This window comes from Procambarus clarkii, chromosome 72 (genome assembly GCF_040958095.1).
Source record: "Procambarus clarkii isolate CNS0578487 chromosome 72, FALCON_Pclarkii_2.0, whole genome shotgun sequence".
Lineage (NCBI taxonomy): Eukaryota > Metazoa > Arthropoda > Malacostraca > Decapoda > Cambaridae > Procambarus > Procambarus clarkii.
This window is the reverse complement of record NC_091221.1, coordinates 7,600,709-7,626,935: the sequence shown is the minus strand read 5'-3', so window position 1 is coordinate 7,626,935 and position 26,227 is coordinate 7,600,709. Positions and strand designations below refer to the sequence as shown.

Here is a 26,227-nt window from a genome sequence, read left to right as displayed (position 1 = left end):
CTGGAACGTGTTCACTCAACAGGTTAATGCACAGGAAGATCAGGTCAACTGCTCACATGAAGGCTCTGATACACAGCTGACAACAGGCTCATCCTGTTCCTTATATGATTGTTACATAATGTTGTTAATAAAGTTTATTCCTATTGATGCATATAACAGGCTCATGACATATATAGGCCTCTGGGAGTAGGTTTCAACTTAGCTCAAATAGGATTACAGCTCTTGCTTGCAGCTTCGCCAGGTTCCTTATATCATAATATGATAGTTTCAAAGTTAGAATACCCAAAATCGCTCTTGGCTTTCGCGTGTTCTAACTTGTTCTAATGAATCTCTGAATCTCAACATAACGACGATGGTGCTGGATAGTTCTGCATGGAACAATGGGATGTCACAGCAAAGTAAAAGAGATGCACGTGGCTACACACAACTGTTGTTTGAAGCAAAATATGAAAATGTTTAATGCCGCTAATAAAAAACCTAAGCACAACTGTCTCATTAGCTGAATTTACGTCATGAACTTGATAATTCTGCATCTCTAAAGGTCAATGGAAGTTCAAGGGCAACTTAATAACCATATCAGACACGTGAAGGTTAGATAGTTGGACTGTATATAACTGTTTCCCCTCTCAGACCTGCGTCATTCTCACCTGCTACCAGCCTGCTGCTCTCTATCGTCAACTCACCTTCACTAAACTTCAACATGAGGTGCGTTTTCTGGTTGTGGTTAAGCTGTCCAATTAGAAGCTCACATGTTTATAGCTGTTCTGGGCAATGCTGGAGAGTACGTATTTTAAGATGAACTCTGCTAGATGTATTATAAATTTACGACGTCATTTAACTGCTATGACTTAACATCTTGCGTTTTTTTTGTGCAAACAACTAAATTTGCGTTTTGATCAGACCTAATTAAATTCTCTAATTTACTGATTTTCTAAAAAGTAAGCAGTTTTATTAAACATTATTATAAGATCTCAAGAGACAGGCAGTGTTATAGAATTCGTTTTGTCGTCTATCCTTTGTCGTTGGGGCAAAAGTTTAAAGTATGAATTGTGACATAAATCCAACCACATTATATACTAATGGTGTTACAAATGATATTACAACAGTAACCTAACCTTACATTCAACTGGGTTCTAGGAGATTCGAACCGTGGACACCTCATGTTTGAAGCCGAAGCTCTATCGACCGAGCTATTGATACCGAGCTGAAAAACATGGTCGTATTACCTGCGTTACAGTTCACTTTTATTTCATAATGCAATACAGTGGCTATATTATTTTCGAGGATTAGTCGATATTTCCATGTTCACTAATAGTTCATTGTCAAATAACCCAATTTTCAAGTGCGTGGATAGACTAAATCATCAGTTCAACTCTAAACATTCCTGTGATAACCATTACTCTTTTCGGTGATAACCAGATTCATTTTGTATTGCCTAGAGCTGATGTTTACGATGTAATGGTAATTTATGAGAGCTTCCTCGCCCATGATAACATTGCTATTAATTTAGTTTATATATGTCACAACTGTAAACTTCTTGAGTCTATCCGATGTGGAGGGATTTGTGTAGTTACGAAAAGTCTCATTCTGATAACTATAATCCACTCCATTGTAATTATCATCCACCTAATCATCAACCCCCATCATCAATAACATCAATTTGTATTACCCCACTCGAGCCAGATCTGTTTACTGGCCCCCATCCTCTAGTCAGTCAGGGAATTCAACAGCTATAACACCATCGTGATGGGGCCCCCTGGTGTTAATGGATCCTCCCATGGTGTTAGTGGATCCTTCCCTGGTGTTAGTGGATCCCCCCTGGTGTTGGTGTTTTTCAGGTCATGGCCTATTTGACCTATAAGGTAATATGGTCCTTATCTCACTATCAACAAACCTGCTCTCACCAAGGATTCTTATCAGCGTCACATTAACTATTTTACCTCATTTTTTTCTCTCTTCTCCCCCATCAGGTACAGTTTCGTGCTGCTGGGTCTTCTGGCTTTCGTGTGTGCCAATTCCGGCTACGTATTGAAGGACAAGGACGACGCACTTGGCGACACCGACGACCTTCCAGAACTGGTCGTCTTCGAAAACGACGATGGGGACAGGTACGAAAAGTTATGAGTAAACTGCTAAGAAAAAGCTGAATTTCTCCACTGTTGTTCTGCTCTTATTTTTTGTTCTCAAAGATAAATCATCTTACACCTGGAGTGTTCTTATTGATCAATATCGTTAGAATTGTTCGTCTTAGCAGTTCACAAAAACTTATCCTCGTCACCAGCCAGCCCCACGATGCACAATTGTTCACTGTTTTCTTTTGTTGCTGCACTAATGTTTCCTGTTGAGAGAACCTTCAGACTGAATATACACACTGTACTTGTAATTTATGGTCATATGATTGTGACCCTGAAAGGTTCTTTTAACAGCTACTGAGTCTGCTGCTTATCCAGGAATAGAACGCAGTGAGGAATAGGAGAACGCAATGATATTTCCGTTTTCCAATCAAGATCCTAATTAATGAACAAACTTCAATCTCGTATCTTTCTTAACGGGGTTCTAATGGTTCGGGATCTTGAAGTGGGTAAAATATAGTAATGTATTAATTGGCTGTTGATTGCTGGTGTTGACTTATTTTTATGTGTAGGGCCTCGTTGATGTCGAGTCTCCTGCTATCGCTGTGGACGAAACAATCAGGATGATGATGGACAGAGTGTAACGTGATCCGACTTGTATTCCTCTTGACATACCAGAGAGCATACAGAGAAAGTTACTCCAAGCCTTCACTAAAGAGGCACCCTTCTTGAGTCCCGATGGGCGCATGTATAAGCAAGTAGATAGGATCGCCTTGGGTTCTCTCCTAGGTGTCATGTTTGCGAACTTCTAGATGGGCACCATAGAGCAGAGGGTTTTAGTTGACATGGACATGAAACCCGCCATATACTGCAGGTATGTTGACAACACTTTTATGCAGGTATCAGATGTCAGATGTCTGTAGCAGCTGAAAGAGGCATTCGAGCAAAATTCGGTGTTAATTTTCACTTACGAGATGGAGAGCGATGGGAAGCTGCCCTTTCTAGGTGTAACAGTCACAGAAAGGAATGGTGTCTTCCATACTGCAGTCTACACTAAGGAAACAAACATAGGAATGGGCCTTAATGACAATAATGTCTGCCTAGACTGGTACAAGAGGAGTGTTGTCAACGCTTACGTCGACAGAGCTCTTACTCACAGCTCTGGTTGGAAGCAAGTCGATGAAGAACTCTGCAGTGTAAGGCAGGTCATAGTCAACAATAACTTCATTAACGGTTATGTTGAAGACGTCATAAAAAGAAAGGTGAAACGCCATGCAACCTCTGAAGAGTACACTAACACAACACTTGTACCTCCTATTAGACTGTTTTTACTGGAACTTCTTTACGACGGCTTATAAAGCTGAGGAAAGTGTCCTGAAATATATTATTAATAGGAACGTTATCCCAACAGACAAAATCAGAAGATACAATTGACAATGTATTACAAAAACAAGAAAACGGCCAACCTACTCATGAAGAGCTCTCCAGACACCAAACAGAATGCCTTGGACGAAATCAACGTTGTCTATGCTTCACATGCCCACTTGGGGACTGTCAGCCCCAAAGATCTCAGTATATATGTAAGACAACAACGTCTCTTTCTAGGCGATTAACAATGCACAAATAACAGGGCTCCATCAAGAAACATATAATCTCCTAACCCAACCAGACCATCACCAGAGAAATCTTTTCAAGCAACACAGAAATCATTGATAGATACAACGATAACAGGAATCTCGACATCAGTGAAGCCCTACTAATCGAAAAGTCAACACCAGCTATCAACAGCCAATTAACACATAACTATATTCTACCCACTTCAAGATCCTAAACCAACATAGAAATAGCAGGAGCAATATAGCAATATAGAAGCAGCAAATATGATTGATTCATGTTTTGTCTTTTGTCTCCTCACCCAAAAACATTTATGTCATATCACCTCACCCAAAAACGAATATAAGCATGAAATGATGTGTGTAAAAATCTGTCTTTGAAAATGTGAGAAGTCCTTGCAAAACACTTTTAGGCGTCAGACCTTAAATAAATATGTGAAAATGAACTTTAGAGTTAATTTTTCAATTACCCCTGACAATGAAGAAAAATGTAAGAAATATTGAAAAGATTCGTGTTAGAAGCATTAATCTTATCCTTTTGGGCATATTCAATAACATTATATATATATATATATATATATATATATATATATATATATATATATATATATATATATATATATATATATATATATATATATATATATATAGTGTAACAAATACTTGCATTTGTTAATATATATTATGTATTATACACTGCAGGGCCGAACAGAGCGATGTTGCTGACATTGAACTAAGGAGAAACAGCCGCCAGAAGCACGGACGCGGCCACCAAGGACGCGGCCACCAAGGACGCGGACACAAACACGGACACGGTCAGGGACACGGACACGGACACGGACACGGTCAGGGACACGGACATCATCATAGACACACAACCAGGAGGACAAGGAGGACTACTAAAACCACCACTCCAACCACTACTAGAACAACTACCACAACTCCAACCACTACTAGAACAACTACCACAACTCCAACCACTACTAGAACCACTACCACAACTCCAACCACTACTAGAACAACTACCACATCTCCAACCACTCTTAGCACAACGACCACCACTCCAACCACTACTAGCACAACGACCACCACTCCAACCACTACTAGCACAACGACCACCACTCCAACCACTACTAGCCCAACTACCACCACCACAGCCACTACTACCACAACTACCACCACTCCAACCAACAACCAACCAAATGGTCCTGGGTTGGTTGGTTGTTGTCGTCGTCGTTGATTCTTCTCTATGGACAACCCAACCCACACAACTCGGTAGAGTGCTTATACTTCACTAGGAGATCACCCTTGGCGCTTCTGGCTCTTGGAGAGGGGCTCAACGTCACACATTTAGGGGATGCGGCTCCAACACCTAGCCTCGTTGTCACGTGCACACACCCACTCGAGCCGCTGTGACTCCCCACTCTCTCCTTAGGTAATATGATCTCGATCCCCTTTTGGCTTATTAGTACTACCTTCTACCCTGTCCACAGCAGTGGTTCTTGGTTCTTTCTCTCTCTCCTTCTTTACTACCTCCTGGGAAGCCTCACTAGGACAAGGGCAAACACCAGCAAATTGGGGTACATTTACTGGACGAAGCACATACACGATACATACACACATATAATAATAATGAATCCTATACTCTATAATATTACAATCGGGTTGCACTCCAACACCATCAGAACTCTATCATCAGCTTATCAAGTGGTATCCTATCCCCTGGTTCACCACCTGATACTATCAACCTCCTCAAATAGATCAAGTCTACATACACTGTTGCACCATCAGCAAGATAATATATATATAGAAAATCAGCACTTGAATGCAATAACATATATCAGTATAAATGTTCATTGATACACAACGATGATCAATCGATCACTCTATCAGTCCTCGAACACATACATCTGTAGGTAATCAAGCCTACGACTGCAACTCTAAACTTCAGAATAAATCACTCCTTGACATAAGAATGCAAACAACCACTCACCACTCACTGCGTCTTGCACACTAATGACAACCAAACACTATTAACTCCCTACAAGTAATCCACCGGAACTTCCCTTCCACCTCTGGAAGTTCACTACCCTGATATCTTCAGGTTCTTCCGGGCTTCACTACCAGGATCCTCTGCAGCTCCTCCAGGCTGCTATCATGAAGTTTCTTTGAGCAACTACGGTGCTTCACCCTTCTGCTAGGTTCCTCCACAGCTCTCTTGGCTGCTACACCACCTCTACAGAAGCACGTGACACTCCTCTTCACTGCTTCTCCTCACAGCTCGAGGTCCTCTGCTTCACTACCTTGGAGTCTCATCAATTACTTCATCTAGGCTGGCTTCGAAGTTCTCAGCAACTTCTTCCCCAAAGACGAACCTGCAACCCATCGACACTCCAATAAAATGTTCCCCTTTAACACATAAACAAAAATAACCACACAATATGCTTGCCTCAAACCTCTATCTGTCCTCTACATACAGTGAGAGTGGACTCCCCCGTTTTGGGCGGGTCCATACTCCACCTCGCCTGGCGGCGGTCCTCACTCACTGGGAGGGTCTTCCTCCGTCAGGAGCCGGGCTCCCTCAGTCGTCGGTCAGAGCTCAGAGGGGACGGACGCCGCTCCGTGCTCCTCCCTCTTCACTCTCCTATTTCAGGCCTTCTGCCTTATTAAAACATGTCTAACCTATAAATAAACATTGCTACTGTCGCTGGGCACACGACCAACTACAAGCAATCACTATGAACTGGCGTATATCGTGCTTACCACAGATTAACTGATCGAGGGCGCTTTCCCTCTGACGGCGTCTGGTCAGGGCGCTCCACACAGCCCACGAAAATGCCTCTGAGCAGCTTATTGAACTCTGCTCGTCGACCAGGACTTGACACCACAACGTTCTTAGCTCAATTCCACAGCTGGCACGTCTGCACACTTCTCTTCTCTTAGAGATATATCACTAGGGGTTCCCTTCTGACGGGAGCTCAAACGGAGCGCGGCTTCCCCTGCGATGTCTGGCACTCAAGTGAGGTCAAGGTCCTCCGGAAGCGAGCCTCACGCCTCCAGCAAAATGTCCACATCTCCTAGCCAGTCATTTATCTGTTTTCTTCTTCATTGCCCATAATCTCAAATTGTTATACATATCCAAGCAACTATTTTACATATGGGTTATTACCTCAATATTTGCTAGACCTTCTAATCAGGTCAGGCTTGATGAATAACTCTCAAGGAGGGAGACTCGTTTCTCCTGCAGGCTGAGATCATAACATAGCCCAACTACCACCACCACCGCCACTACTACCACAACGACCACCACCACAGCTGCACCAGATACTACCACAGCTGCACCAGATACCACCACAGCTGCACCAGATACCACCACAGCTGCACCAGATACCACCACAGCTGCACCAGATACTACCACAGCTGCACCAGATACCACCACAGCTGCACCAGATACTACTACAGCTGCACCAGATACTACCACAGCTGCACCAGATACCACCACAGCTGCACCAGATACCACCACAGCTGCACCAGATACTACCACAGCTGCACCAGATACCACCACAGCTGCACCAGATACTACCACAGCTGCACCAGATACTACCACAGCTGCACCAGACACCACCACAGCTGCACCAGATACCACCACAGCTGCACCAGATACCACCACAGCTGCACCAGATACTACCACAGCTGCACCAGATACCACCACAGCTGCACCAGATACTACCACAGCTGCACCAGATACTACCACAGCTGCACCAGATACCACCACAGCTGCACCAGATACTACCACAGCTGCACCAGATACCACCACAGCTGCACCAGATACTACCACAGCTGCACCAGATACTACCACAGCTGAACCAGATACCACCACAGCTGCACCAGATACCACCACAGCTGCACCAGATACCACCACAGCTGCACCAGATACTACCACAGCTGCACCAGATACCACCACAGGTGGACCATAGATACTACCACAGCTGCACCATAGATACCACCACAGCTGCACCAGATACTACCACAGCTGCACCATAGATATTACCACAGCTGCACCAGATACCACCACCGCTGCACCAGATACCACCACAGCTGCCGCAGCTGTGGAGGAATAGTGCCTCAGAAAATTTAAAAAAATCAGTGTCAGAGTTGTTAACAAATGGTGGGCATTAAGCAGTGATGTGGTGGAGGCTGACTCCATACACAGTTTCAAATGTAGATATGATAGAGCCCAATAGGCTCAGGAACCTGTACACCAGGTGATTGATGATTGAGAGCCGGGAACAAAGAGCCAAAGCTTAATCCGCCGCAAGCAAAACTAGGTGAGTACAACTACTATCACCACTACTCCATCTACCACCACCACTACCCCAACTACCAACATCACTATCCCAACTACCACCGTATAGACCATTGATTGAGAAACGACACGTGTTTGGATTTTCGTAATACGACCATCGTAGAACAGAGAGCACCTGCTTACTTTTATTAAAGATATTGTATATGTTATCTTTACATCTTTCGTAACAGAAATAACAACAAGATAGAAGCAAAAGGGTTGATGACAGATTCATAACAAAAACATGAAGCCAAAAGAAACTTAAAAGTGGTACATATAAAATATACAGAACAAAGAATATGAACAGACAGACACACAGCCAGGACCAGCAGCAAGAACATGAATGGTAACTAAGGTAAACACCTAAAAGAAGAACAACAACAATGGGTAACATAAAAATAAAAGAATCTATTTAAATAGCAAAAACACACACGAATAAAATGAACGTCAACACCATCAAGAACTAAACAAGGACAAGAAAGGAGTAATAAAAAATAACAAATTAAAATGTATAAAACAAGAACGAAACAAATATAATATCAACACAAAACAACAAAGCAAGCAACACCCCTAACATCAACAAAGCAACAACATCAGTAATGGTTACAGTTATAATGTTTTAAAACAAATTATCCCAATTACTTTTGTAATAATGTCAAGTGAAGAATACTTGCAGATAAATTCAGTTCTATTCACTTACTAATAATATTATATTTAGGAACAAAATGCACTATCAGCTTACAGTAGTTACCTAGTGGGTAGAATATTTGTATATTTTACCACACGTCAAATTACATGCAACGTTTCGGTCATTAATATATCTTGAAGTTGTGTTTCTGAGTTAAAATAAATAGAAGCTGCCTCGTAAGGGCCAATAGGTCTTCTGCAGAGACCGTCATTCTTATCTTCTTATGTTCTATGTTCTTCTTCTTAAATGTAATAAGTTTTGAGGAGAGAATCATGTTCAAATAACATGTAACAAAAGATTGTTGAGATGACGAGAGGCTCCTTATATTTTTAAAGTGATACGAAGAATTTTTGTAAAGTGACATGATGATATTGTCCACATGACTGGAAGCACATTATTGTTAATGGGTGAAGGGAATTATTGTTTAAATAACATGAAGAATAATATTGTTCAGATTTCAGGCATTTTACTGCTGTATTTGTTAATAATTTGGAATAATAAAGATTAATATACTGTATGGTATAGACTGAATTAATTCCAATTCTGGATTCCACGAATAACAATGGCGTTCCGTTGATCATTACAACTCGTCTAGTAGAATGTATACTTGTCTACCATTTTCGTGTTTGTATATACATACATCATACATCTTCTAAATGGTATGCCTCAGCTCACTTTGAAGTATTCTAACGTCATCAAAACAAAACGTAATGTATCCAGTACGCTGAACTAGTCATCATATGAAACAACGTAATTACAGAGAGCTTGACCCCTGTGACACCTTGTATTATCTCATCCATCTTGGTTATGTACTCGCTTGTTCAAGTCAACTTGTTCATATAAAAACTTTAACAAAGAAAACTTTAAAAACTTCAAAGACTTTTTGGTAGACAATGAAGATGCAGTCCAACTGCCCTTTCCCCTTGACTCTTTATTGTCTTGTCATCCAGGACTTTTCCTCAACAAATCAAAATTGTAGGTTTCATTAATCTTCTAATATGTGTAATATTGCCTTATGGATTATATCTGTGTAAGAAATTCTTGTGTAAGGGGCTGATGACTGTGTTCTTTTGTGAAAATCGGAATAACATTATTAGTTGAATAACTTTCCGGTCTATTTCTTCTTTCCTTGGATGCATTGAAGAGTATCATGAGAGATAAACGTAATGCGTCTTGCTGACCCTAAAGTGGGATGCTGTCTCTTCCTGCTGCTGCCTTTGTTACAGTTAAATATTTATATACTTAAGTTTGTTTCCCTCTGTGGTCACTGTGTGTTCTCAAGTCTCACACTCGGATCTCTTTCGTGGCCTTCGTCTGGTAATTAAAGTTCGAATACTTTATTGATATCTGTGTTTGTGTTCTGCCAAGATCTTTGTCACCTGAATTATGATCTCCTCCTTCTATGTTCAGCATTGTTACTGTATCGTTCACCGAGAGATTTCTCCTAATATACTGCAACTGTGTAGGGTCTTTAATTCTCGTTACATTCACACATGGGTTCTCAATATCCATTCTTGTTTTAATGAAATTGTTTTAAACTTTACCGCAGTTTCTTCAACTTTTCTTCTCTCACAAATCATTGTTATATATCAAAATTTTGATGCAAAATATAAGTTTTCAACAGACAGAAAATATTTTTCCCTCTTTACCTGTTAATTTATGTTAGTCGCAGTTATGATGCACTTCAGCCCGCGTATTCAAACTTATTCTAATGGCTGTTCTAATGACAGCTTCCTTTGAATCTCCACATAAAGACGTTGGTGATGGATAGTTCTGCATGGATCAATGGGAGACCACAGCGAAGCAAAAGAGACACACGTGGCCCCATTTAGCTGTCGTTTGATATAAAATATGCAACTGCAATAAAATATTGAACTGCAAATGCGGCTAATAAAAACATATGCACGACTGTCTCAATAGCAGAAATTGCGACATAAATTTGATACTTCTGTGTCTCTTGCAGTCAATGTAAGATCAAGGGCCATTAATCACACACGTGGAGGCTAGATCGTTGGACTGTATATAACTGTTCCCCTCTCGAACCTGTGTCATTCCCACCTTCTACCAGCCCGCTGCCTTCAACTAGCCTGCTGCTCTCTACCGTCATCTCACCTTCACTAAACTTCAACATGAGGTGCGTGTTCTGGCTGTGATAAACTGTCCAATTGGAAGCTCATATGTTCTTTGCTGTTCATTTGCAAAGCTTGAGAGTAGGTATTCTAAGATGAACTCTGCTAGATGTATTCTAAATTTCCGACGCCATTTAACTGATATGACTTTTTGCGTTTTATTTGTGCAAACAACAAAATTTACGTTTTGTTCAAACCAGGGTTTCTCTAATTTACTGATTTCCTTAAAACTAAATAGTTATATTAATGTTTAATACAAGACCTCAAGAGACAGGCAGTGTTATGGAGATGAAAAGTCACAATAAAGTGGCTGAAAAATGTTGACCAAACCACACAATAGAAATTGAAGAGACGACGACGGTTTGATCCCTCCTGGACCATTCTCAAGTCGATTGTCAATCGACTTGATAATGGTCGTGGACTGACCGAAACGTCTTCGTCTCTTCAATTTCTAGTGTGTGGTTTGGTCAACAGTGTCATGAACTTCTTTTTGTCGTCTATAAACATCCAACAGAATCATAATACTTATAGCGACTGTTAGACAAGAGATTAAAGTATAAATTGTGCCATAAAACTAACAACATTTTATACTAATGGTGTTACAAAGGACATTTCAGCAGTAACACAGTAACCTAACCTTCCATTCACCTGGGTTCTAGGAGATTCGAACCGTGGACACCCCAAGTGTGAAGTCGAAGCTGCGACAAAAATTTGATAGTTCGAAGACCGAACTATTGATACCGAGCTCGATACCGAACTGAAAAACGTGGTCGTATTACGTTCATTACAGTCCCCTTTTATTTCATAATGCAGTACAGTGGTTAAGTAAGTTTTCGAGGATTGGTCGATAGTTCCATGTAAATTAATAGTTCATTGTCAAATCACCAAATCTTCAAGTGCGTGAATTGACAAAATCATCAATTCAACTCTAGACATTCCTGTATGATAACCATTACTTTTTGGTGATAACCAGAGCCATTTTGTATTGCCTAGAGCTGATGTTTACGATGTTATCGTTGTAAATGAGTACGCTGAGAGCTTCCTCGCCCATGATAGCATTGCTATTACCTTAATTTAGTTTATATATGTCACAACTATAAACTTCCTGAGTCTATCCGATGTGGAGGGATTTGTGTAGTTGCGAAAAGTGTCTCATTCTGATAACTATAATCCATCTCATTGTCATTATCATCCACGTAATTGTCAACCCCCATCATCAACACCATCAATTAATATTACCTCACTCGGAGCCGGATCTGTTTACGGGCCCCCATCCTCTAGTCAGTCAGGGAATTAAAAAGCTATAACACCATCTTGATGGGGCCCCTTGGTGTTAGTGGACCCCCCTCGTGTTAGTGAACTCCCCTATCTCCCTTGGTGTTAGTGGATCCCCCCTGGTGTTGATGTGTTTTAAGCCATGATATACTTGACCTATTAGGTAAGGTTGCCTTGACTTCACTATCAACAAACCTGCCTTCACCAAACATTCTTATCAGCGTCGTTTTAACTATTTTACCTCTCACTCTTTTTTTTCTCACCTCTCCATCTCAGGTACAAATTCGTGCTGCTGGGTCTTTTGGCCTTCGTATGTGCCACTTCAGGCTACGTTCTGAAGGACCAGGACGACGCACTTGGCGACACCGACGACCGTCCAGAACGGGTCGTCTTCGAAGACGACGATGGGGACAGGTACGAAAACTTTTGAATAAACTGCTAAAAGAAAACTGAAGTTCTCCCCTATTGTTTTGCTCTCTTTTTATTTGTCTCAAAGATGAACCATCTTACACCTGGCGTGTTCTTATTGATCAATATCGTAAAAATTGTTCGTCTTAGCAGTTCACAAAAACTTATCCTCGTCATCAGCTAGCTCCACGATGCACAATTGTTCACTGTTTTCTTTAGTTGTTGTTGTTAGTAGCACGGGCTATGGTGAGCCCGTAGTTTTTCTTTAGTTGCTGTAATAATGTGTCCTGTTGAGAGAACATTCAGAGAGAATACATACTGTACTTGTAATTTATGGTCATATGATTGTGACCCTGAAAAGTTCCTTAGATAGCAATCGAGTCTGTTGCTTATCCAGGAATATAACCCAATGACGAAAATGAGAACGCAATGATATTTCCGTTTTCCAGTCAAGATCTAAATTAAGGAATAAACTGCAATCTCGTATCTTGCTTAACACCTTTAATATCCAATGACCAGAGAAGTGTCTGAGGTGTTTTGTCTTTAATATTAGCAGAATTTGTTAACTGGTAACATGAAATATTTGAGTGTGTAGCTTCTTTTTTTATTCATAATATTTCCTTCTCGTATAATTCCTCTTTCCATTTCCATTATATAAATAAATATATAAACTATTATATTATATATTATATATATATATATATATATATATATATATATATATATATATATATATATATATATATATATATATATATATATATATATAACAAATACTTGAATTTATTAATATGTATTATGTATTATACCCTGCAGGGCCGAACAGAGCGAATCGGCTGACATTGAATTAGGGAGAAACAACCTCGAAAAGCACGGACACGGTCTCGGACACGGACACGGACACGGACGCGGACACGGACACGGACACGGACACGAATATGGTAGCCACAGCGACGAACAGTATCATCATACCCAAACAAGGACGACGGGGACGACTACAACCACTACTACCCCAATTTCCACCACTACCCCAATTATGACCACCACCCCAGTTACCACCACCACCCCAATTATGACCACCACCCCAATTTCCACCACTACCCCAATTATGACCACCACCCCAGTTACCACCACCACCCCAATTATCACCACCACCCCAATTTCCACCACTACCACAATTATGACCACCACCCCAGTTACCACCACCACCCCAATTATCACCACCACCCCAATTTCCACCACTACCACAATCATCACCACCACCCCAGTTACTACCACCACCATCGCAGACGGAGGATTAATTTGGTATGATTACTATGGTATGTAGTGATCAATCAACATTAGTTTGGGTTTTGACTCTGAAAATTCACACTGATGTGTTGCTCATGATGTCAATTTGGACATTAAGTTGGTATATATTTACTTATAGAAAAAAAAGTACAGTAGTATGGGAAATTAAATTATCAGGGAAAAGCACCAAGCCATTATGTCTATATCGCACATGGAAGGGGTCAGGATAAGGATTTGGGATGGGAAGGAATGGTGCCCAACCATTTGGACGGTCAGGGATTGAACGCCGACGTGCATGAAGCGAGACCACCGTTCTACCATCCAGTCAAGTGGTTGGGATTTAGTATGGGGAGTGTTGAATATTTTTATTTGGGAAGCCTTGAGGCCAATGTTCATAGATCTACACCAATGAACTTAGTTTATGAACTAGAACAGGTTAAACTAAAGCGAAATATGAGGGCTGAATGTGTTGCAACTACAGGAAACCTTTGTGTTAAGTTACTTATATTATAAGGATTAGATTTGTTTATCATATGCAATTTCATAATTACCATTATTGCTTTGTTGTGTGCAGAGATACCTGGGTAAGATGAAACTTAAGCAATTGCATTTCTGTTTTACATTATCGTACGGAATAGTTGTAGTTCACAGGGAGCCGGTCGGCTGAGCGGACAGCACACTGGACTTGTGATCCTGTGGTCCCGGGTTCGATCCCGGGCGCCGGCGAGAAACAATAGGCAGAGTTTCTTTCACCCTATGCCCCTGTTACCTAGCAGTAAAATAGGTACCTGGGTGTTAGTCAGCTGTCACGGGCTGCTTCCTGGGGATGGAGGCCTGGTCGAGGACCGGGCCGCGGGGACACTAAAAGCCACGAAATCATCTCAAGATAACCTCAAGATAACCCCAATTATCACCACCACCCCAATTTCCACCACTAACCCCAATTATCACCACTACCCCAATTATCACCACCACCCCAATTATCACCACCACCCCAGTTACCACCACCATCCGAATTATCACCACCACCCCAATTTCCACCACTACCCCAATTACCACCACCACCCCAACTACCACCACTATTACTCCATCTACCACCACCACTACCCCAACTACCAACATCACTATCCCAACTACCACCACCACTATCCCAACTACCACCGTATAGATCATTGATTGAGAAATGACACGTGTTTGGATTTTCGTAATACGACCATCGTAGCACAGACAACACCTGCTTGCTTTTATTAAAGATATTATATATGTTATCTTTACATCTCTCGTAACAGAAATAACAACAAGATAGATGCAAAAGGGTTGATGACAGATTCATAACAAAAAACATGAAACCAAAAGAAGCTTAAAAAGGTACAAGAAAAATGTTCAAAGTAAAGAATATGAACAGTGACGACAAAAACACAGCCAGGATCGGCAGCAAGAACATGAATGGCAGCTTAGGTAAACACCTAAGAGAAGAAGAACAACAATGGGTACCATAAAAACGAAAGAATCTATTTAAATTGCAAAAACACACACGAATATATTGAACGACAACACCACCAAGAACTAAACAAGGACAAGAAATGAGTATTAATAAAAGCATATTAAAATGTATAAAACAAGAACGAAACAAACAAAATATCAACACAAAACGACAAAGCAAGCAACACCCTCAACATCAACAAAGCAACAACATCAGTAATGGTTACAGTGATTATGTTTTAAGACAAATTAACCTAATTACTTTTGCAATAATGTCAAGTGAAGAATACTTGCAGGTAAATTCAGTTCTATTCACTTACTAATAATATTATATTTAGAAAAATACACATGAGCAGATTACAGTAGTTACCTAGTGGGTAGAATATTTGTATATTTTATCACACCACAAATTACATGCAATGTTTCGGTCATTAATACATCTTGAAGTTGTGTGTCTGTGTTAATATAAATAGAAGCTGCCTCGTACGGGCCAATAGGTCTTCTGCAGAGACCGTCATTCTTATGTTCTTATGTTCTATGTTCTTCTTCTTAAATGTAACAGTTTTGAGGCGAGAATCACGTTCAAATAACATGTTACAAAAGATTGTTGAGATGACGAGAGGCTTCTTATTATTTTAAAGTGACACGAAGAATTTTTGTAAAGTGACATGAAGATATTGTCCACATGACTAAAAGCACATTATTGTTCATGGTGAAGGGAATTATTGTTTAAATAACATGAAGAATAATGTTGTTCAGATGATTTCAGGCATTTTACTGCTGTATTTGTTAATAATTTTGAATAATAAAGATTAATATACTGAATGGTATGGACTGAATTAATTTCAATCCTGGATTCCACGTACAATAATGGCGTTACCTTGATCATTAGAACTCGCCTAGTAGAATGTAAACTAGTCTACCATCTTAGTGTTTGTATATACAAATCATATATTTTCTAAATGGTATACCTGAGCTCACTTTGATGTATTCTAAGGTTATCAAAACAAAACGTATTGCATCCAGTACACTGGACCAGTCATCATATGAAACAACGTAAATACAGAGTGCTTATTGACCCCTGTGACACATTGTATCACCTCATCCATCATGGTTATGTACTCCTTTTTCAAGTTAACTTGTTCATATAAAAAGATTAACACAAAACGGTAACAGGGAATTTTGGACTTTCCTTATTAAGACTTCTCATTGCCCAGTCGATAGAGATTTTTAATTCTCGTTACGTTCACACATGGGTTCTCAATATCCATTCTTGCTTTTTGTGTAATTGTTTTAAACTTTACCGCAGTTTCTTCAACTTTTCTTCTCTCACAAACCATTGTTATATCCCTATTTTGTTGCAAAACAAAAGTTTTCAACAGACAGAAAATATTTTTCCCTCTTTATTTTTGAATCTTTTTTAGTCGTAGTTATGATGCACTTCAGCCCGCGTATTCAAACTTATTCTAATGGCTGTTCTAATGACAGCTTCCTTTGAATCTCCACATAAAGACGTTGGTGGTGGATAGTTCTGCATGGATCAATGGGAGACCAAAACGAAGCAAAAGAGACACTCGTGGCCACACACAGCTGTCGTTTGAAATAAAATATGTAACTGCAATAAAATATGCAACTGCAAATGTGGCTAATAAAAACATATGATCGACTGTATCATTAGCAGAATATACGACATGATCGTGATAGTTCTGCGTCACTAGCGGTCAATCTAAGATCAAGGGCCATTAATCAACATATGACACATGTAGAGGATAGATGGTTGGACTGCATATAACTGTTCCCCTCTCGGACCTGTGTCATTCCACCCTTCTATCAGCCCGCTGCCTTCAACAAGCCTGCTGCTCTCTACCGTCACCTCACCTTCACTAAACTTCAACATGAGGTGCGTGTTCTGGCTGTGATAAGCTGTGCAATTGGAAGCTCATATGTTCTTTGCTGTTCATGTGCAAAGCTTGAGAGTAGTTATTCTAAGATGAACTCTGCTAGATGTATTATAAATTTACGACGCCATTTAACTGCTACGACTTTTTGCGTTTTATTTGTGCAAACAACATAATTTGCGTTCTGTTCAAACCAGGGTTTCTCTAATTTACTGATTTCTTTAAAACTAAATAGTTTTATTAAACATTAGTATATGACCTCAAGAGACAGGCAGTGTTATGGAGATGAAAAGTCACAATAAAGTGGCTGAAAAATGTTGACCAAACCACACAATAGAAATTGAAGAGACAACGACGGTTTGGTCCCTCCTGGACAATTCTCAAGTCGATTGTCAATCGACTTGATAATGGTCCTGGACTGACCGAAACGTCTTCGTGCCATCAATTTGTAGTGTGTGGTTTGGTCAACAGTGTTATGGATTTTTTTTGTCGTCTATAAACATCCAACAGAATCATAATACTTATAGCGACTCTTAGACAAGAGATTAAAGTATAAATTGTGCCAAAAAACTAACAACATTTTATACTAATGGTGTTACAAAGGACATTTCAGCAGTAACACAGTAACCTAACCTTCCATTCACCTGGGTTCTAGGAGATTCGAACCGTGGACACCCCATGTGTGAAGTCGAAGCTGCGACATAAATTTGATAGTTCGAAGACCGAACTATTGATACCAAACTGAAAAACGTGGTCGTATTACGTGCATTACAGTCCCCTTTTATTTCATAATGCAGTACAGTGGTTAAGTAAGTTTTCGAGGATTGGTCGATAGTTCCATGTAAATTAATAGCTCATTGTCAAATCACCAAATCTTCAAGTGCGTGAATTGACAAAATCATCAATTCAACTCTAGACATTCCTGTATGATAACCATTACTTTTTTGGTGATAACCAGAGCCATTTTGTATTGCCTAGAGCTGATGTTTACGATGTTATCGTTGTAAATGAGTACGCTGAGAGCTTCCTCACCCATGATAGCATTGCTATTACCTTAATTTAGTTTATATATGTCACAACTATAAACTTCCTGAGTCTATCTGATGTGGAGGGATTTGTGTAGTTGCGAAAAGTGTCTCATTCTGATAACTATAATCCATCTCATTGTCATTATCATCCACGTAATTGTCAACCCCCATCATCAACACCATCAATTTATATTACCTCACTCGGAGCCGGATCTGTTTACTGGCCCCCATCCTCTAGTCAGTCAGGGAATTCAACAGCTATAACAGCATCTTGATGGGGCAAAAGAAGAACAACAACAACGGGTAACATAAAAATAAAAGAATCTATTTAAATAGCAAAAACTCACACGAATAAAATGAACGACAACACCATCAAGAACTAAACAAGGATAAGAAAGGAGTAATAAAAAATAAAAAATTAAAATGTATAAAACAAGAACGAAACAAATATAATATCAACACAAAACAACAAAGCAAGCAACACCCCTAACATCAACAAAGCAACAACATCAGTAATGGTTACAGTGATTATGTTTTAAAACAAATTATCCCAATTACTTTTGTAATAATGTCAAGTGAAGAATACTTGCAGATAAATTCAGTTCTATTCACGTACTAATAATATTATATTTAGGAACAAAATGCACTATCAGCTTACAGTAGTTACCTAGTGGGTAGAATATTTGTATATTTTACCACACGTCAAATTACATGCAACGTTTCGGTCATTAATATATCTTGAAGTTGTGTTTCTGAGTTAAAATAAATAGAAGCTGCCTCGTAAGGGCCAATAGGTCTTCTGCAGAGACCGTCATTCTTATCTTCTTATGTTCTATGTTCTTCTTCTTATATGTAATAAGTTTTGAGGAGAGAATCATGTTCAAATAACATGTAACAAAAGATTGTTGAGATGACGAGAGGCTCCTTATATTTTTAAAGTGATACGAAGAATTTTTGTAAAGTGACATGATGATATTGTCCACATGACTGGAAGCACATTATTGTTAATGGGTGAAGGGAATTATTGTTTAAATAACATGAAGAATAATATTGTTCAGATTTCAGGCATTTTACTGCTGTATTTGTTAATAATTTGGAATAATAAAGATTAATATACTGTATGGTATAGACTGAATTAATTCCAATTCTGTATTCCACGAATAACAATGGCGTTCCGTTGATCATTACAACTCGTCTAGTAGAATGTATACTAGTCTACCATTTTCGTGTTTGTATATACATAGATCATACATCTTCTAAATGGTATGCCTCAGCTCACTTTGAAGTATTCTAACGTCATCAAAACAAAACGTAATGTATCCAGTACGCTGAACTAGTCATCATATGAAACAACGTAATTACAGAGAGCTTGACCCCTGTGACACCTTGTATCACCTCATCCATCTTGGTTATGTACTCGCTTGTTCAAGTCAACTTGTTCATATAAAAACTTTAACATAAAACGGCAACATGGAATTTTGGACTTTCCTTATTATGACTACTCATAGCCCAGTAGATTACGTGGCCCAGTAATCTCCTCAATGAAGATTTTATCATTCTGTTCAAAAGGATTTTAATCACGCTCATATTCTTTTAGAAATTATTACCAATATTTGGGATGCCACTGCATCAAAGACTTTTTGGTAGACAATGAAGATGCAGTCCAACTGCCCTTTCCCCTTGACTCTTTATTGTCTTGTCATCCAGGACTTTTCCTCAACAAATCAAAATTGTAGGTTTCATTAATCTTCTAATATGTGTAATATTGCCTTATGGATTATATCTGTGTAAGAAATTCTTGTGTAAGGGGCTGATGACTGTGTTCTTTTGTGAAAATCGGAATAACATTATTAGTTGAATAACTTTCCGGTCTATTTCTTCTTTCCTTGGATGCATTGAAGAGTATCATGAGAGATAAACGTAATGCGTCTTGCTGACCCTAAAGTGGGATGCTGTCTCTTCCTGCTGCTGCCTTTGTTACAGTTAAATATTTATATACTTAAGTTTGTTTCCCTCTGTGGTCACTTGCGTGTTCTCAAGTCTCACACTCGGATCTCTTTCGTGGCCTTCGTCTGGTAATTAAAGTTCGAATACTTTATTGATATCTGTGTTTGTGTTCTGCCAAGATCTTTGTCACCTGAATTATGATCTCCTCCTTCTATGTTCAGCATTGTTACTGTATCGTTCACCGAGAGATTTCTCCTAATATACTGCAACTGTGTAGGGTCTTTAATTCTCGTTACATTCACACATGGGTTCTCAATATCCATTCTTGTTTTAATGAAATTGTTTTAAACTTTACCGCAGTTTCTTCAACTTTTCTTCTCTCACAAATCATTGTTATATATCAAAATTTTGATGCAAAATATAAGTTTTCAACAGACAGAAAATATTTTTCCCTCTTTACCTGTTAATTTATGTTAGTCGCAGTTATGATGCACTTCAGCCCGCGTATTCAAACTTATTCTAATGGCTGTTCTAATGACAGCTTCCTTTGAATCTCCACATAAAGACGTTGGTGATGGATAGTTCTGCATGGATCAATAGTAGACCACAGCGAAGCAAAAGAGACACACGTGGCCCCATTTAGCTGTCGTTTGATATAAAATATGCAACTGCAATAAAATATTGAACTGCAAATGTGGCTAATAAAAACATGCACGACTGTCTCAATAGCAGAAATTGCGACATAAATTTGATACTTCTGTGTCTCTTGCAGTCAATGTAAGATCAAGGGCCATTAATCACACACGTGGAGGCTAGATCGTTGGACTGTATATAACTGTTCCCCTCTCGGACCTGTGTCATTCCCACCTTCTACCAGCCCGCTGCCTTCAACTAGCCTGCTGCTCTCTACCGTCATCTCACCTTCACTAAACTTCAACATGAGGTGCGTGTTCTGGCTGTGATAAACTGTCCAATTGGAAGCTCATATGTTCTTTGCTATTCATGTGCAAAACTTGAGAGTAGTTATTCTAAGATGAACTCTGCTAGATGTATTCTAAATTTCCGACGCCATTTAACTGATATGCCTTTTTGCGTTTTATTTGTGCAAACAACATAATTTACGTTTTGTTCAAACCAGGGTTTCTCTAATTTACTGATTTCCTTAAAACTAAATAGTTGTATTAAACATTAATATAAGACCTCAAGAGACAGGCAGTGTTATGGAGATGAAAAGTCACAATAAAGTGGCTGAAAAATGTTGACCAAACCACACACTAGAAATTGAAGAGACGACGACGGTTTGATCCCTCCTGGACCATTCTCAAGTCGATTGTCAATCGACTTGATAATGGTCGTGGACTGACCGAAACGTCTTCGTCTCTTGAATTTCTAGTGTGTGGTTTGGTCCACAGTGTCATGAACTTCTTTTTTGTCGTCTATAAACATCCAACAGAATCATAATACTTATAGCGACTGTTAGACAAGAGATTAAAGTATAAATTGTGCCATAAAACTAACAACATTTTATACAAATGGTGTTACAAAGGACATTTCAGCAGTAACACAGTAACCTAACCTTCCATTCACCTGGGTTCTAGGAGATTCGAACCGTGGACACCCCAAGTGTGAAGTCGAAGCTGCGACAAAAATTTGATAGTTCGAAGACCGAACTATTGATACCGAGCTCGATACCGAACTGAAAAACGTGGTCGTATTACGTTCATTACAGTCCCCTTTTATTTCATAATGCAGTACAGTGGTTAAGTAAGTTTTCGAGGATTGGTCGATAGTTCCATGTAAATTAATAGTTCATTGTCAAATCACCAAATCTTCAAGTGCGTGAATTGACAAAATCATCAATTCAACTCTAGACATTCCTGTATGATAACCATTACTTTTTTGGTGATAACCAGAGCCATTTTGTATTGCCTAGAGCTGATGTTTACGATGTTATCGTTGTAAATGAGTACGCTGAGAGCTTCCTCAGCCATGATAGCATTGCTATTACCTTAATTTAGTTTATATATGTCACAACTATAAACTTCCTGAGTCTATCTGATGTGGAGGGATTTGTGTAGTTGCGAAAAGTGTCTCATTCTGATAACTATAATCCATCTCATTGTCATTATCATCCACGTAATTGTCAACCCCCATCATCAACACCATCAATTAATATTACCTCACTCGGAGCCGGATCTGTTTACGGGCCCCCCCATCCTCTAGTCAGTCAGGGAATTAAACAGCTATAACACCATCTTGATGGGGCCCCTTGGTGTTTGTGGACCCCCCTCGTGTTAGTGAACACCCCTATCTCCCTTGGTGTTAGTGGATCCCCCCTGGTGTTAATGTGTTTTAAGCCATGACATACTTGACCTATTAGGTAAGGTTGCCTTGACCTCACTATCAACAAACCTGCCTTCACCAAACATTCTTATCAGCGTCGTTTTAACTATTTTACCTCTCACTCTTTTTTTTCTCACCTCTCCCCCTCAGGTACAAATTCGTGCTGCTGGGTCTTTTGGCCTTCGTATGTGCCACTTCAGGCTACGTTCTGAAGGACCAGGACGATGCACTTGGCGACACCGACGACCGTCCAGAACGGGTCGTCTTCGAAGACGACGATGGGGACAGGTACGAAAACTTTTGAATAAACTGCTAAAAGAAAACTGAAGTTCTCCCCTATTGTTTTGCTCTCTTTTTTTTTGTCTCAAAGATGAACCATCTTACACCTGGCGTGTTCTTATTGATCAATATCGTAAGAATTGTTCGTCTTAGCAGTTCACAAAAACTTATCCTAGTCATCAGCCAGCCCCACGATGCACAATTGTTCACTGTTTTCTTTAGGTGTTGTTGTTGGTAGCACGGGCTATGGTGAGCCCGTAGTTTTTCTTTAGTTGCTGTACTAATGTGTCCTGTTGAGAGAACATTCAGAGAGAATACATACTGTACTTGTAATTTATGGTCATATGATTGTGACCCTGAAAAGTTCCTTAGATAGCAATCGAGTCTGTTGCTTATCCAGGAATATAACCCAGTGACGAAAATGAGAACGCAATGATATTTCCGTTTTCCAGTCAAGATCTAAATTAATGAACAAACTTCAATCTCGTATCTTTCTTAACGGGGTTCTAATGGTTCGGGATCTTGAAGTGGGTAAAATATAGTAATGTATTAATTGGCTGTTGATTGCTGGTGTTGACTTATTTTTATGTGTAGGGCCTCGTGGATGTCGAGTCTCCTGCTATCGTTGTGGACGAAACAATCAGGATGATGATGGACAGAGTGTAACGTGATCCGACTTGTATTCCTCTTGACATACCAGAGAGCATACAGAGAAAGTTACTCCAAGCCTTCACTAAAGAGGCACCCTTCTTGAGTCCCGATGGGCGCATGTATAAGCAAGTAGATAGGATCGCCTTGGGTTCTCCCCTAGGTGTCATGTTTGCGAACTTCTAGATGAGCACCATAGAGCAGAGGGTTTTAGTTGACATGGACATGAAACCCGCCATATACTGCAGGTATGTTGACAACACTTTTATGCAGGTATCAGATGTCAGATGTCTGTAGCAGCTGAAAGAGGTATTCGAGCAAAATTCGGTGTTAATTTTCACTTACGACATGGAGAGCGATGGGAAGCTGCCCTTTCTAGGTGTAACAGTCACAGAAAGGAATGGTGTCTTCCACACTGCAGTCTACACTAAGGAAACAAACATAGGAATGGGCCTTAATGACAATAATGTCTGCCTAGACTGGTACAAGAGGAGTGTTGTCAACGCTTACGTCGACAGAGCTCTTACTCACAGCTCTGGTTGGAAGCAAGTCGATGAAGAACTCTGCAGTGTAAGGCAGGTCATAGTCAACAATAACTTCATTAACGGTTATGTTGAAGACGTCATAAAAAGAAAGGTGAAACGCCATGCAACCTCTGAAGAATACACTAACACAACACTTGTACCTCCTATTAGACTGTTTTTACTGGAACTTCTTTACGACGGCTTATAAAGCTGAGGAAAGTGTCCTGAAATATATTATTAATAGGAACGTTATCCCAACAGACAAAATCAGAAGATACAATTGACAATGTATTACAAAAACAAGAAAACGGCCAACCTACTCATGAAGAGCTCTCCAGACACCAAACAGAATGCCTTGGACGAAATCAACGTTGTCTATGCTTCACATGCCCACTTGGGGACTGTCAGCCCCAAAGATCTCAGTATATATGTAAGACAACAACGTCTCTTTCTAGGCGATTAACAATGCACAAATAACAGGGCTCCATCAAGAAACATATAATCTCCTAACCCAACGAGACCATCATCAGAGAAATCTTTTCAAACAACACAGAAATCATTGATAGATACAACGATAACAGGAATCTCGACATCAGTGAAGCCCTACTCATCGAAAAGTCAACACCAGCTATCAACAGCCAATTAACACATAACTATATTCTACCCACTTCAAGATCCTAAGCCAACATAGAAATAGCAGGAGCAATATAGCAATATAGAAGCAGCAAATATGATTGATTCATGTTTTGTCTTTTGTCTCCTCACCCAAAAACATTTATGTCATATCACCTCACCCAAAAACGAATATAAGCATGAAATGATGTGTGTAAAAATTTGTCTTTGAAAATGTGAGAAGTCCTTGCAAAACACTTTTAGGCGTCAGACCTTAAATAAATATGTGAAAATGAACTTTAGAGTTAATTTTTCAATTACCCCTGACAATGAAGAAAAATGTAAGAAATATTGAAAAGATTCGTGTTAGAAGCATTAATCTTATCCTTTTGGGCATATTCAATAACATATATATATATATATATATATATATATATATATATATATATATATATATATATATATATATATATAGTGTAACAAATACTTGCATTTGTTAATATATATTATGTATTATACACTGCAGGGCCGAACAGAGCGATGTTGCTGACATTGAATTAAGGAGAAACAGCCGCCAGAAGCACGGACGCGGCCACCAAGGACGCGGACACAAACACGGACACGGTCAGGGACACGGACACGGACACGGACACGGTCAGGGATACGGACATCATCATAGACACACAACCAGGAGGACTACTAAAACCACCACTCCAACCACTACTAGAACAACTACCACAACTCCAACCACTACTAGAAGAATTACCACAACTCCAACCACTACTAGAACCACTACCACAACTCCAACCACTACTAGCACAACGACCACCACTCCAACCACTACTAGCACAACGACCACCACTCCAACCACTACTAGCACAACGACCACCACTCCAACCACTACTAGCACAACGACCACCACTCCAACCACTACTAGCACAACGACCACCACTCCAACCACTACTAGCACAACGACCACCACTCCAACCACTACTAGCCCAACTACCACCACCACCGCCACTACTACCACAACGACCACCACCACAGCTGCACCAGATACCACCACAGCTGCACCAGATACCACCACAGCTGCACCAGATACCACCACAGCTGCACCAGATACCACCACAGCTGCACCAGATACCACCACAGCTGCACCAGATACCACCACAGCTGCACCAGATACCACCACAGCTGCACCAGATACTACCACAGCTGCACCAGATACTACCACAGCTGCACCAGATACTACCACAGCTGCACCAGATACAACCACAGCTGCACCAGATACCACCACAGCTGCACCAGATACCACCACAGCTGCACCAGATACTACCACAGCTGCACCAGATACTACCACGGCTGCACCAGATACTACCACAGCTGCACCAGATACCACCACAGCTGCACCAGATACCACCACAGCTGCACCAGATACCACCACAGCTGCACCAGATACCACCACAGCTGCACCATAGATACTACCACAGCTGCACCAGATACTACCACAGCTGCACCAGATACCACCACAGGTGGACCATAGATACTACCACAGCTGCACCAGATACTACCACAGCTGCACCAGATACTACCACAGCTGCACCAGATACCACCACAGGTGGACCATAGATACTACCACAGCTGCA

The 26,227-nt window shown here is 40.1% G+C and overlaps 2 protein-coding genes across 3 annotated transcripts; both read left to right on the top strand.

Moving 5' to 3' along the window:
* The first annotated feature begins 652 nt into the window (after positions 1-652).
* On the top strand, positions 653-16,127 carry LOC123773647 (soluble scavenger receptor cysteine-rich domain-containing protein SSC5D-like). 2 transcript variants are annotated; one of them, XM_069312429.1, is made up of 3 exons: positions 653-705; positions 12,399-12,536; positions 13,347-16,127. In XM_069312429.1, exons 1-3 carry the CDS (start codon positions 701-703, stop codon positions 13,855-13,857), a joined length of 654 nt encoding a protein of 217 aa, XP_069168530.1. In that variant the 5' UTR covers positions 653-700; the 3' UTR covers positions 13,858-16,127. The 2 variants fall into 2 exon arrangements, with proteins under 2 accessions (XP_069168530.1, XP_045623425.1); XM_045767469.2 differs by lacking the exon at positions 653-705 and adding an exon at positions 10,721-10,852.
* A 952-nt stretch (positions 16,128-17,079) lies between these two features.
* On the top strand, positions 17,080-26,059 carry LOC138356417 (mucin-7-like). The gene is made up of 4 exons (XM_069312560.1): positions 17,080-17,202; positions 20,948-21,118; positions 22,669-22,806; positions 25,108-26,059. The coding sequence occupies exons 2-4, from the start codon at positions 21,114-21,116 to the stop codon at positions 26,057-26,059; spliced, it is 1,095 nt and encodes a 364-aa protein (XP_069168661.1). The 5' UTR covers positions 17,080-17,202; positions 20,948-21,113.
* The last annotated feature ends 168 nt before the right edge of the window (positions 26,060-26,227 follow it).

Excerpts from the sequence above, each read along its gene's own strand:
- LOC138356417 (XM_069312560.1), top strand. Across the intron at positions 22,807-25,107 it reads GAAGACGACGATGGGGACAG|GGCCGAACAGAGCGATGTTG; the intron begins GTACGAAAACTT and ends TATACACTGCAG.
- LOC123773647 (XM_069312429.1), top strand. Across the intron at positions 12,537-13,346 it reads GAAGACGACGATGGGGACAG|GGCCGAACAGAGCGAATCGG; the intron begins GTACGAAAACTT and ends TATACCCTGCAG.